The sequence below is a fragment of the Sinocyclocheilus rhinocerous genome, unplaced genomic scaffold (assembly GCF_001515625.1).
Source record: "Sinocyclocheilus rhinocerous isolate Xijiao unplaced genomic scaffold, SAMN03320098_v1.1 scaffold468, whole genome shotgun sequence".
In the NCBI taxonomy this organism is placed as follows: domain Eukaryota; kingdom Metazoa; phylum Chordata; class Actinopteri; order Cypriniformes; family Cyprinidae; genus Sinocyclocheilus; species Sinocyclocheilus rhinocerous.
Genome location: NW_015635305.1, coordinates 556,235 through 569,602, shown reverse-complemented (window position 1 = coordinate 569,602; position 13,368 = coordinate 556,235). Strand labels below are relative to the sequence as shown.

Here is a 13,368-nt window from a genome sequence, read left to right as displayed (position 1 = left end):
GAGCTGCTGGATTCATGAATATTAATCAGGTTGTGTGTGTTCGCTGAACCGATTTGCTGAAATCAAAACAGGGACGATAATAGGTGAGCGCCAGCTAATGAGATTGCCGTTTGCGCATTAGTTCCGCCCACTACCGGAGAAAGCGGTAGTTCTTAAAAGCTGAAGAATTCCAAAGGAACTCCGTTATTTTGACAGCAAAATACAACAAAGAATATCGTTTACATGTAGTGCGCATAGGCAGCGCGTCAATTCTCTCTCTCCCTGTCTCGCTGCGTGTGTGTGAAACAAAATATATCTGAGCTAAACTTATACTTAGCCTCCAACTCACACACTGGCGAGTAAAATCTGAGAATTTATTAGCAATTGGCTAATATTCGACATCATTTAGTTGCCCAGAGTGAAGATTTAGTCGCATATGCGAGTGATTTACTCGCAATGTAGAGGGTTGTACAATTATTATTTTACTTAAAAAAATAATATTCAATAATATTCCAAAAAATCTTAAAGTGATGTGACCAAGACTGCTGACTCAAGCATATTCAGTGTTGATTATGCAGAAATACTTACGTTTATTCACAGATAATTCTGCAAGGGCATCTGGTTTATCCTTTTAATGGAAATAAATGTGGCAAATTTAGTCAAAGAAGCACTAATAAGGCACCTTATAAGGCTCTGATAGAACATTGTGTTTTTGTCCTGGAGACCGCTGACCTTATAAGACTAATGCTGATGTCTCACGGGCTGAGCTTTGACTGTCCATCTAGAGCCCCTCAGCCAGTTCTCTCAAGGTCAGTCTCTCCAACACTCATAATAACAAGCAGTATTTACAGCCCTGCACTCTCACTGATGATTGAGGTTATCTACAGAGCTCAGTCTCGTGGTTTTCAGTTAAAATCTTTTCTTTTCCTCTCATTGAGAGAAGCATCATTAGCCATAGTCTCGCTGGGCTTTTGCATGGTTCTCTGCTCTATGTACACCTCAGCAGTCTTTGGAGTTCAGTGGACCATCATAACCTCTGCGCAGCACGTCCTGCAGCCTGGCCTTAGCGATGGATTCGCTCTCTTCCCCTGGTCATGGCCTACTTCTGCAATTTACCACAGAAAGCTGGTTACTCAGCACATATTGCAATCACACAATTTCTGTGATTTATAATTACACAATTAGGTTTAGGCCTGGCAGTGTAGATGTTATGTGGACATTTTTTTTCAGTTAATTTGAGTCATTGATATATATATATTTTTTAATCTATGTTTGACAACACTAATTGCTAGGTGACCAAATAATTTTGTGGGTTAAAACTGCTGCAGGTAATTTCTAATGACTTTTCCAAATTGGGAAATATTCCTAATGGTATTTCCCAAACACTACCCCAACTTCCATGGTTGGACAAAACTGGTAGTCCCACCAAAACTCAGAGATTGATTTGATTGGCTAACACATGGGCCGTAGTCATTTCTCAGGACACATCTTTCAGAGTAATCTCTCTGGTAATGGGGACATTTGTGTGTCCTGCAGAACACTGGTGAGCAACTGTGCTGGTATTTTCAACAGTGTTTTCTCCCATAATGCAACAGTGGACTATTTAGCACATAATACAGTAAGCAATACTACATTTGGTATTCTGCTGCATCCACTCTCCTCCATTCACTTTTGACATCAGCCATGAGTGTGTCCATTTTGGTATTTGCTGCAACAGTACAAATTCCTGATCAGCCCATTTTTTTTGCCACTGCTGTAAAGAATTTAAAGCGACAGTGAAAACTGGGCCAAGCTGTCATCCCCAGGAAAAAGTCCACAGATGATATGGTCCTTTACTGACGCTTTATTTTCACCCTTGAAGCACTTTAGAGAAAATTTAATAGGCTGCTGAAGTGATGATATGGCAGGTTTTTTGACATTTCCACTGTTCATTGGTTATATGATCTCTGCACGTCCTGTTACAGATACCGGCTCTGCAGGTAGAAACTGAATGAGAGATGCGGTGACTGCTGGCTGCGGTCCTTATGCCTTTGTGTGTTTGTGTTTTGGTGTGCGCTAGGCCTTTTGGGATGGAGCTGGACTGGGGCTTTTCCCTCTTTCTCTCTCAGGGATTAGTGTAGTCTCATTTATGGAGCAGCTAATCAGCAGGCTAGTCTTCTTATCCCTTCACATCCAGGACTCTTATAGGCAGTAGGATACATGTGTGCAGCACACAGCTCTCAAGGACACAAACACAGCAGTTTCTCTCTCTTCTAAAGGGCATGTTATGGATTTATATTATTAATTTAATATTAATATTAAAGGGGTCATATGACATTGCTAAAAATAACATTATGTTGTGTATTTGGTGTAATGCAATGTGTTTATGCGGTTTAAGGCTCAAAAAACACATTATTTTCCACATAATGTACATTATTGTTTCTCCTCTATTTGGATTTGAGACTTTAGTCTTTGCAACTTTACAGATCTTCTTTATGCACCAAGAGCTTGTAACACTCCAAAGAGAAAGGGAAAAATGAAATCGCATCATATGACCCCTTTAATAAATATATTGAACATAATAAGAAGTTATTATTATTGTTGTTATTATAAAATAATGCATATTTTTGCATATTATGGGTTCATTTTGTAGACTAATGTAGTTTTTTCTTGTCAAACAGTTGAAACTATAAAATAAAATTGGGTACTTGCAAAAAATTTATGTGAACTGATGCAAGAAACCTTGACTAACATTATAAGTGTGCATCAGGGAACAAAATAAAACTGTATGAAAGTAAAATAGCCTGTTTGAACTGGATGATTTACTATTAGGTTTAAAGAGTTGTAGTTTCCTATTGACTGTTGAGTGTCATTTAAATAGTGGAAATATATCAGCTGATTCTTTTTCTTGAATGGACTGCAGAATGCTACTAGGCTAACATTTAGTGAAACCCTCAGGCTAATAATAGGTCTACTCATCTGTAGCGTTAGGAAACTCTCTCTTCTCATCTGTCTATTGTCCTGGTCCTGGCAAAGTATGAAGGGGATAATGTTGCAGTTTGTTTGTTGCCTTTTGTTACCTTTTCGAAAATAACCATTTAATTATCACATTGCACAAAATGTAGTTGGACTACACTGATGTAGCTGATTGCTGGAATGAGTGTTGCTCAGATCTGTACATTTCCATGAATGTTTTCTGGGGGTTTGAGTGTGTCCTCATTAAAAAGTTAGCAGAGGGTTTCTTTTACCAGCCTTAATCTGAGACTTGTTTCAGATATGAGTGACCTCCCTGCTCAACACTTGCTCCCAATTACTTCATCAGCACAGCTGCTTACAGTCATGGTCCAAAGGCTTTGGTTCACTGTCTAATTTTGGAAACTGTACAATGTTCATCTTGCTCATACATTGCCAAATTTGGTTGTCAGTAAAGGGTTTTGAAAGAAACACCACAAAATACACAAAATCTATGAATAACAAAGCCAGCATAGTCTCACAGGAGCCAGACTTTTGCCTGGCGTAAAGTCTGTAGCACATTCAGAGCTTATTCTGGCCATGAATCACCGACTTCTGGACAACAGTGTGTCTTTTATGTGACCTCTGAAATTCATATTTATGCATGTGACAGACAGTTCAAGCCAAAACAACTTACAGGGCATGGAATATATGAAATAACCTTTGTTATAGAAGTACTGCTAATGTTATTTATTTAGAAAGTTTGTAGGCCGTAGAGGAGCATTACGTCTACGCAGTATTACATATTAACTTACCAGCATGTAGCTTGTTTGCTGTGGCCTTTTTTACGTTTAGGTGCTGTAAAACAAGCTGCAGTTGGGATTTTTTTCTTTAGCTTGCAATAGTTTGTTTTTCGGTCTGAAAGGCAGATCAGCTACTTTGTGAACCGCTCTGTGATCGCAGTGGTAGACTGCCGGCACAGCATTTAAATCCAGATGACAGATTTATTGCAGATTATGAGACAATTACACATCAGGCTTTCGAGGATGTGGGCTGCTGCTGAAACCACATGTAGAGGCTTACAAACTAGCAATGACCTATCCTTGTTAGCCAGTAATATTTCCCTATAATGATGTTATCAGTGAACATTAGGGCTGGGTGTTGACACAGATTTCACTAATAGATTTGATTCTGATTCACAAGCTCTTGATTTAGTTCTGATCTTGATTCAATGCTGAATCAATTAATTTGGATATCTATCCAGTACAGTACATGTAAATTGTTCTTCTCTCTCAACTAATGCTGTAAACTGATGCTTGAAACACTGTTAGAGCGATTACATGAGACATGATACATTTCAGTAAGTAACTCAGCCCTTGTGAACATGTTGAGTTATTCATTAAATCATAACCACAAGCTGTTATGATGACATATTTGTTCAACTCTTTTAGTACCCCCCCCCCGCTACTGTTACAGGCCATATTTTATTCTGTTCTTTGGCTCGTCGTTGTGTTGTACTAGCCAAGACAACAGTGAAAGATGAGAAAGCAGCTTCTTTTCACCTTGTGTCGAGCAGATGGGTATCTTCAGTCTACTGTACTGCACCTACTCAGGTGCCATGTCCTCAAGCCCGATTGATTTTCCTCAGAGGCATTTGTCTAGCATTTGCATAAGTCATGCCGGCTAATATCCTATCCACCGTCGCTCTCTATTACTTTGACTGGTAAATCTGTGATTTCCATGAAGGGCTGCATTTCAGGGTGATTGCAAAAGACTACTGAATTATGACATTGTGAATTGTGAGTTTTGTTTTGAGTTTCCATCCAAGTGTCTGGTGGTTCTCTCACCTAATTCATTGTTTTTGGAAGTGTTTCTTGGTGTGTTGTTGTGTAATATTCCAAAAAATGATGTATTTTTCTAGACAAAAACCATAATATCACTGATATATCACATATCACTTCTAGTTCCATAATCCCTTTGCTTCTGGTGATTTGTATTTAGGCTTCAAAATTCATAAAAGTTACGTTAATTTGTGAAGATAATCAAATGTATTCGACGATTAACAAAACTTTTATTGGTCACAGAGCTTATTTTCTGCAGTAATCCTAATCCAAAAGCCATTTGAAAAATCCTATTGTGTCTATCACCAATAGCAAAAATGCTTTAAAAGCAGTTGATTTACCGATGCCATGTTTACAAAGTAGTTTGACAGAGACCAGTTAAAACACCCCTATTTAAAACAAACACACACACTTTAGCAACTGCACAACAATGCCACATTAGCATTTTGTGTCATAAAATGCAATATAAAATTGTTTGTTTATGCCTGTGTTGTTAAGTGTATATAATTATCTGCCTTGAAATCAGTGCATTAATTCTCTCTTTTTTTTTTTTTCCTCACCGTGTGTTTACACTCTGCAGGAGGCAGATGGAGATGACAAGCTCACTTTTCCCGGTGAGGTGGAAGGAGAAATAGAGGGCGACTCCAAAGCGGACACACCAGACGTGCCACCTTCCACAGATAACACTCCACAGTGTCTCAACAAAGCCCTGGAGGGCTTGTCATCTAGGTACCCAGTGATCCTGAGCTCATGAGCAACTCCCCAAACGTTCAACATCGGCATTATGTACCTGTATGGATGTTTAGGCCCCACATGGGCAACTATAAGTCACTGATGTATCACAAACAGGTTGAACCTGTTTTTGCTGGGAAAATAGGAAACCTGTACACTAATATTCTCTAAAAACAACCCTTTCCACACATGAAGGACTTTTTCGTAAAATCAGTGCCTTGTAAAAATTGATCTGGTTAATCTTTGAAAGCTGACACATAACCTTACAGCCAAGTGTATTGCTCAGCTATTCACTTTTAATTTTGATCAATAAGACAGACTCTAGTGATATGTGATATACAGATGAGGTTAGGGGTCGGTCAAAAGGGAAATGGTTCCTCAAAGAGATTAAACGGGATCTTTATTAGGAACAATCCTAATCCTTGTCAGTTTTGCTGTTTTGTTGGTGGGATTTGCTGCAGCCTCTTTAAAAGACCGCAGAGGCGCTGGTCCAATGACATGCCTGAATGCCGGCGCCTGGCTACCCACCACATTTTGTAATGATGCTGCACTTTTTTTTCCACTCTCCCTCCCCTTTCTCTTTCTCTCCATTGACAAATTCCCTCCCATTCTTTCCAGTGGCTTGCATGAGTTGTGGCACCTGCAAACAGTTTATTACACTGTGGGCCAGAAAACTAAGAATTCACATCTCTCACGGAGCCCCATTTATTACATTTATGGCACCATTGGCATAAATCTATCCCATCAGTTCTCACAAAGCGCAGAATATCATAAATACATCTTGAATGTTCAGCATTGAAGCTTAAATCAAACTGGAATCATTGTTTTGTTATACAGTAGATCATTCTGCTCAAGCTATTTCATTTAGTTAAACACACCCACATTTCAACAGTGAGGAAATCATTGGGTCATCAGTTAAACATTTCACCTCTTTCACAGGCCTTTAGTACATTTCCAAGTAAACACAAATGGAAAATGTCATCTATTCCCTTAACAGTGGGGATTTGCCAGTACTTACAGTATAAATGTTCAATTTTCATATACAAACTTTTTAACTGTATGAACAGGTTTCTTGCAAAACTGTAGTTTTCTTTTTGTCTGCATTCAAATTGATTTTTTTTTTTTATCTCAACAGGTGGAAGAACTGGTGGATAAGAGGCATATTGTCATTGACAATGATCATTGGCTTCTTTCTTATCATCTATTTGGGACCCATTATGCTTATATTTGTGGTAAGTGTGAGTACAAACCATATATGTACCGTGCAAACACAATTAACAAGACAAACACACTGACCCCTGGCTAGCCAGCGTTTGTGGTTACTATAGAGAGGATTTACAAAACATTTCATCTGTCCTCCTACAAACCCTTTGGGCCACATTCTGTCATTTAGCTGATTTATAACCCCTACCTGATTTGACATAATATAAAAATACCACTAAAACCCCTACAGTGTTTTAACTAGATGTTTGACAGAAATTTCAAAAGTGCTTTTTGAATGTGTTCAGCTCTTACAACATATTTTGTTTTTATCACAGCTTACTTTTTTATAATCTTTTTTTATAGGTTATGGGTGTTCAGATCAAGTGTTTTCATGAAATAATAACCATTGGCTACAGAGTTTACCATTCCTATGAACTACCATGGTTTAGGACTCTTAGCTGGTAAGTGAAATGCTGTCTAGGTACCATTTAAAGCTTTCCTTTCACCCCTTATCTCTCCACCCTTCCCCCTACTCTCTGATTCATGTACTTTACATTCATGTACGGACAGTCAACTACAAACAAACACACACCCACTCTCTCACGTTTTAGCAGTTAACTTTTTTTCATAGATAAAGTAGTGATTAACTGGACTTGAGCAAAGTGCACTTCCATGTTGGAACCTAGCATAAAGTACACCCCACCTGCAGGCTTTGTCCAAACAAAACAAGATGACTGCTAAGCAGCTGAAAGGGGCCTTGTATTGTTTCCATCAAATAAATTTCTTTCCCTCAAATCATCAGATCTTGACACAAATGCACCTTGTATTTCAGGTACTTCTTGATTTGTGTGAACTACTTCTTTTATGGTGAGACCGTGGCTGATTATTTCGGCGCACTTGTTCAAAGGGAGGAACCTTTGCAGTTCCTTGTGCGTTATCATCGGTTTATTTCTTTTGCACTATATTTAGCAGGTGAGTGTAACTGACAACTCGCATTAAACACTCCACTGAAACTTTTATGACTCTAGGTCAATAGCCCACAGTGCACACTTAGCTTTATAGCATAGTTTTTATATTGTTTATAGATTATATATATCGAATGGTGTTCAAGTTGATTGTATGCTTGGTCACTTTGACATATGCTTTAATTATATAAATATGCTGTTGCTCTGTGCCAACAAGCTATTCACCTGCAGCTATGCTACCGTTCAAAGGTTTTTTATTTAGCAAGCACACATACCTTGACCAAAAGTGACAGTAAAGACTTTATAATGTTACAAATAATTTCTATTTCAAATAAATACTGTTCTTCTGAACATTCTTTTCATCAATCCTGAAAAAAATTTACCAAGTTGTTTAACTGTGATAATAATAAGAAATATTTATCTGGCACCAAATCGGCATATTAGAATGATTTCTGAAGAATCATGCGACACTCAAGACTGGAGTAAACGGCTTAGCTGTTTTCAATTAAAATATATTTTGGCAGTATTCATTTGAATAATATTCCACAATATTGCTGATTTACTGTATTTTTAATTTAAAGGGGTCATATGATGCGATTAAAATTTTTCCTTTCTCTTTGGAGTGTTACAAGCTCTTGGTGCATAAAGAAGATCTGTAAAGTTGCAAAGACTAAAGTCTCAAATCCAAAGAGATATTCTTTATAAAAGTTAAGAGTCAGCCACACCTACCTAAAACGACTCGTTCTAACACGCCCCCACATATCTACCTCACTATGTGGGAAGATTTGCATAACGCCGCCCAAATGTTCACGCAAAGAAAGAAGGCGTAACTTTTATTCTTGCTGTAGTTTTGTTGTTGCCGCCGCCATGTCGTGAAGGCGCTGTGTGTTTCGTTGTGAAAGCGAAACTACTTTGTTTGGCTTTCCAAAAATGGACACGACTAGAAATCAGTGGTTAAGTTGTATTTACAACACTGTTCCAGAACACTTCAACCCAAATATTCAGATGTGTGCAGCACATTTTATAGAGGACTGTTTCCTGATCCTGGTAGAGTAGACTACAATGCCGGCTGTTCTGACTCACAGATTGTAAGTACGTTTTTTATATTTAAAGAGTTTTTATTTTTTATATTTAAAGCGAGTTTTTTGGGCAGTGTAGAGTAGCGCTTGTTTGTCATTTCTCCGATCACAAATGCAGACATGGTTTTATGTTTACGCGGCGCGATGCAACGCAACGCGTAAAAAGACAGTATAAGTCATTATAATCCATAATTATGTCCCCACTGGATGCAACGAATGCCTCGTTTATAATGGGTTTTCATGTTTTTGAATCATCACTCCAGCCTGACAGGGCATCATCACAATATGGTAAGGGGCGTAACATTTCCGTCACACGCTTGATGTATTCGGCCAATCATAACGCACTGGATAGCTGGCCAATCACAGCACACCTTGCTTTTCAGACCGATGAGCTTTGTAAAAATCGACGCGTTTCAGAAAGGCAGGGCATAGAGGAGAAACAATAATGTACAGTATGTGGAAAATAATGTGGTTTTTTTTACCTTAAACCGCATAAACACACTTCATTACACCAAATACACAAAATAATGTTCTTTTTAGCAACATCATATGACCCCTTTAAGAAATGCAGCCTTGGTGATCATAAGGCACTTCTTTCAAAAACATTCAAAAATCTTACCAACCCCAGACTTTTGAATTGTAGCATACATATAGCACAACCTTGAATGTCAAAAATGTTTAGAGTGAAAAGTTGAATAAACAAATAAACATGAATTTCATAATGTTTTAATATTTGTGTTGCCCTTTTGCTTTAATGACAGCATCACTCAAACTGCATGAACTTCACAAATTTGTATAAAAACCTCATGAGTTCAGCGCAGCTCAGGGCCATGACAGAGACGCTGCTGCATAGATGTACAGTAGATGTGTGTTCATGTACCTCTGCCTCTGTTATGGCCATAAATGCACAGCATGCTGGCAACTGTTGCAGTCATTTCTTCTCACTAAACTTTGCTCTTTCTCCAGCACAGCTTAATGGTCATCATCATAGAGAATATATAAATCAGAATTTACAGTATAAGACATAACCCAGTGTGTACAAAGAATGTACAAAAACAAAATAACCTATAATGATGTGTGCTGCTGTCATAACAGTGATATGGAAGCTTTCCAAAACAAAAATGGATAAACAAATGCTTGTCTGCTGTCTTTCAAATACATTTCTTTAAATGGAAATCAGAATGATACAGTAAACAGTGATAAGGTTTATAATTTCTTCTGTATTGTAGGAAATTAACCGCATGTTATTTGCTTTTTACAGGTTTCTGCATGTTTGTACTGAGTTTAGTGAAGAAACATTACCGCCTGCAGTTTTATATGGTGTGTATCAGTCATTTATATGCCAGCCAGAACTAAACTGTCCATTTCATTCACAGTCATGTGCATATCATGTGTTGGGTCTTTGGATACTCAGTAGTCCCATGTCATAATATCACATTTAATGTTATATTTCTGTATAATGAGTTCACATTTAGATACACTGGGCATTGTGAAAGTGTTGCAAATAATGTTTATATGAGTCATTGCATGCCATATATTAACAGTGTATGCAAGGCAGCGCTTTTATTACTTTTATTCTGGTCTAGTGCTGAAATGCGGGTTTCATGATCTTTTAGCATACAGACTTCATTCAGATTTTGCAATGTAGATAATTTTAGTATTAAGTGTCCTTTTTTAAAAAAATTATACACAACAACGTTCACACATTCGAAGTCAGTGCAATTTTTCAATGTTTTTGAAAGTCTCGTATGCTCACCAAAGCTGCATTAATTTGATCAGATATACAGTAAAAACAGTAATATTGTGAAATATTATTACAATTTAAAAAAACTGTTTTCTATTTTAATATATTTTAAAATGTAATTTATTCCTGTAATGGCAAAGCTGGGTTTTCAGCAGCCATTACTGAAAACAGTCATGAGTGCTTAATATTTTTGTTGAAACAGTGATAAATTTTTTAGGGTTCTTTTTTCAAAAGAACTGCATATCAATTTGAAATGGATATCATTTGTAACATTAAATACAATTTCTGTCACTTTTCATCAATTTAATGCATCTTTGCTGAAGAAAAGTACTCATTTTAGAATTTTCACCATTCAGAATGCAATGGAAATGATGATGCCCTCAATTAGTGTCATGACAACAGCAATGGTGGCTCTGATGCTGCTTTTTATTGGCAAAACCCCAAAACCTAAATACAAGCTGTTGCCTTGCTAGCACTGATATTTCCTTCAAGAAATGCAAACTTAGTTTTGATGTAAATTGTTGGTTATTTATTAACCAAAGTGTTGAGCTGTTGGGTTGAGTCCAGCTACAGTGGTTCAGAATCTCTAATAATAGCCTCGAACTGTGACTTACTTCACTTCAACCATTGATGTCAGCAAAATGTCATTTTCTTTGTGAGTGTGGTCACACCCATTCCACATGAACTTAAAAACTGGCAAATAAAACACTCAGCAGCCAAATACGTTTTGTTCCAGCTAAGTTTGCTTGAGCATTTAGTAGTCAAAACATTTAGAATGTTTATATCGCTTTGTGTTTCATTTTATAGTCTTAGTACAGACTTCTGAATTAACATTTGAGAAAAAAAAGAAATTATTATTTTTTGTTTGGATATGTGCCATAACTCGCTTTGCATTACCATTGTTTAAGTAAGGAGATAACATTTCAACCGTTCACTCTGTGTTTGTGTGTGTCTGTGTGGATGGCCATTGTGTGTGTGTGTGTGTGTGTTTGTTTGTGCTTGCCATTCCAGTTTGCTTGGACCCATGTGACCTTGTTGATTGTGGTGACTCAGTCACATCTGGTTATTCAGAACCTGTTTGAGGGAATGATCTGGTAAGCCCACCTGACCTGACAGACCTGTCTGAGGTTTCACCTCACTCCCACTCCTTTCTCAAGCTGCATTCCTGTGCTTCCTGATGTTCCACATGATAACTTGCTGCTCAAGGGATCACAGAAACGCTCAGTTTTTAGTTAAATTTATTAAAATGTACATTCTAATTCTCTAAAATAATTCACTAATGTAAATGAAACTAATTGGAACTTTCTTCTCTCCCGTTGTTCTTTATGTATTGTTGTTCACTGCAATTTCTTCTCTCCTACAGTATGTGTTTGTAAAATAAAACTGTAATTTGTTCTCTAGGTTTATTGTTCCCATCTCTATTGTGATCTGTAATGACATCATGGCCTACCTATTTGGCTTCTTTTTTGGAAGAACTCCACTGATTAAGGTGAACCTGTGATATTTGCATGGTACACAGCACTAAACCTTTCTGATAAACCTTCTCCGTCTCTTCATTTTCTGAACTAATGAGTACATTTCCATAATTGAATGCATTGTGGATGAAAATGATCTTATCTCAAACCTCTTTGCTCTCTCTTCCAGCTCTCCCCAAAGAAGACCTGGGAAGGATTCATTGGGGGATTCTTTGCAACAGTGGTCTTGAGTTTCTTTGTAAGTCACAATTAGACCTTCGAGGATCCTTCTTTTCCAGGATTTCTAAATTACCTAAAATGTGTGGCTTTTGGCATCCTCTACACCAGGGGTGGGCAAACTTGGCCCTTCTAGGCCACTTTCCTTCAGAGTTTAGCTCCAACCCTAATCAAACACACCTGAACCAGCTAATCATTGTCTTCAAGACTACTAGAAGGCTACAGGCAGGTGAGTTTTATCAGGGTTGGATCAAATCTCTGCAGGAAAGTGGCCTGGAAGGGCCAAGTTTGCCCATCACTGCTCTACACAGTCTTCATACATTATATGTACATGTACATGCATTGCTTTGACCGTTGTCTGTAGATCCCCCTTCGTCATACACCTCGATTGGTCAATTATGTACAATGCCTGCACGCTATTGGTCAAACTACTTTTCAGTGTTTCCTTCAGCAAGTATGAAAACTATGTGAAAACATAGCCATTTTAGGCAATTTAGAAATCCTAGCCAGGACATGTTGTATGCTCACCCTACCTTCAAGCAACACCAACAACTGTTATATTACCCCATAACCCTCATGGTATTGTGTGACAACTAAAACCTTAACGTCTCCCTCCTATTCCAGTTTGCGTACCTGCTATCCCAGTACCAGTACTTTGTTTGTCCAGTGGAATACAACAGTGAGACAAACCGCTTTGCAGTGGAGTGTGAGCCCTCAAATCTGTTCATGATTCAGGAATACACACTTCCTGCAGTGGTGCAGAATGCAGTTCGATGGGTGAGTACAGGACAGGCCAAAACTACATGCTGTAACCTAAGAGATTGTGGCCTAATAAAACTCTGCTAAATATATAATAATCGAGAGGGTTGTTTTATTCCTGAATCCTTGGAAATGATAACTGTTGTGTAACAATAATGTTTCTTTATGTAGTATTAGCTAATAATTACGTCTACGTCTTTCTTGTGTCTGCAGAAAACGGTGAACCTTTACCCATTTCAGATCCACAGTATTGCGCTCTCTTCGTTCGCCTCTCTGATCGGACCATTTGGTGGATTCTTTGCCAGTGGCTTCAAACGAGCTTTCAAGATTAAAGTTGGTTCACTTTCAGCAGAAGTCACACATAAACCCTTGAATTTGTATCTTATGGTCTTTACCTACTTTGAGTGACCGTTACACTGTGAGCTTGTGATTTTTTTTTTTTTT

The 13,368-nt window shown here is 37.9% G+C and overlaps 1 protein-coding gene across 1 annotated transcript in view; it reads left to right on the top strand.

Moving 5' to 3' along the window:
- The window catches only part of LOC107746790 (phosphatidate cytidylyltransferase 1-like), a 19,805-nt gene extending 6,457 nt beyond the window's left edge, over window positions 1-13,348 (top strand). Inside the window, exons 2-11 of the mRNA XM_016561080.1 lie at window positions 5,332-5,480; window positions 6,619-6,715; window positions 7,050-7,147; window positions 7,519-7,658; window positions 9,992-10,050; window positions 11,486-11,568; window positions 11,876-11,963; window positions 12,119-12,187; window positions 12,790-12,942; window positions 13,138-13,348. Coding sequence (XP_016416566.1) covers window positions 5,332-5,480; window positions 6,619-6,715; window positions 7,050-7,147; window positions 7,519-7,658; window positions 9,992-10,050; window positions 11,486-11,568; window positions 11,876-11,963; window positions 12,119-12,187; window positions 12,790-12,942; window positions 13,138-13,332 — 1,131 coding nt within the window. The 3' untranslated portion in view covers window positions 13,333-13,348. The remainder of the gene's footprint in view (window positions 1-5,331; window positions 5,481-6,618; window positions 6,716-7,049; window positions 7,148-7,518; window positions 7,659-9,991; window positions 10,051-11,485; window positions 11,569-11,875; window positions 11,964-12,118; window positions 12,188-12,789; window positions 12,943-13,137) is intronic.
- The last annotated feature ends 20 nt before the right edge of the window (window positions 13,349-13,368 follow it).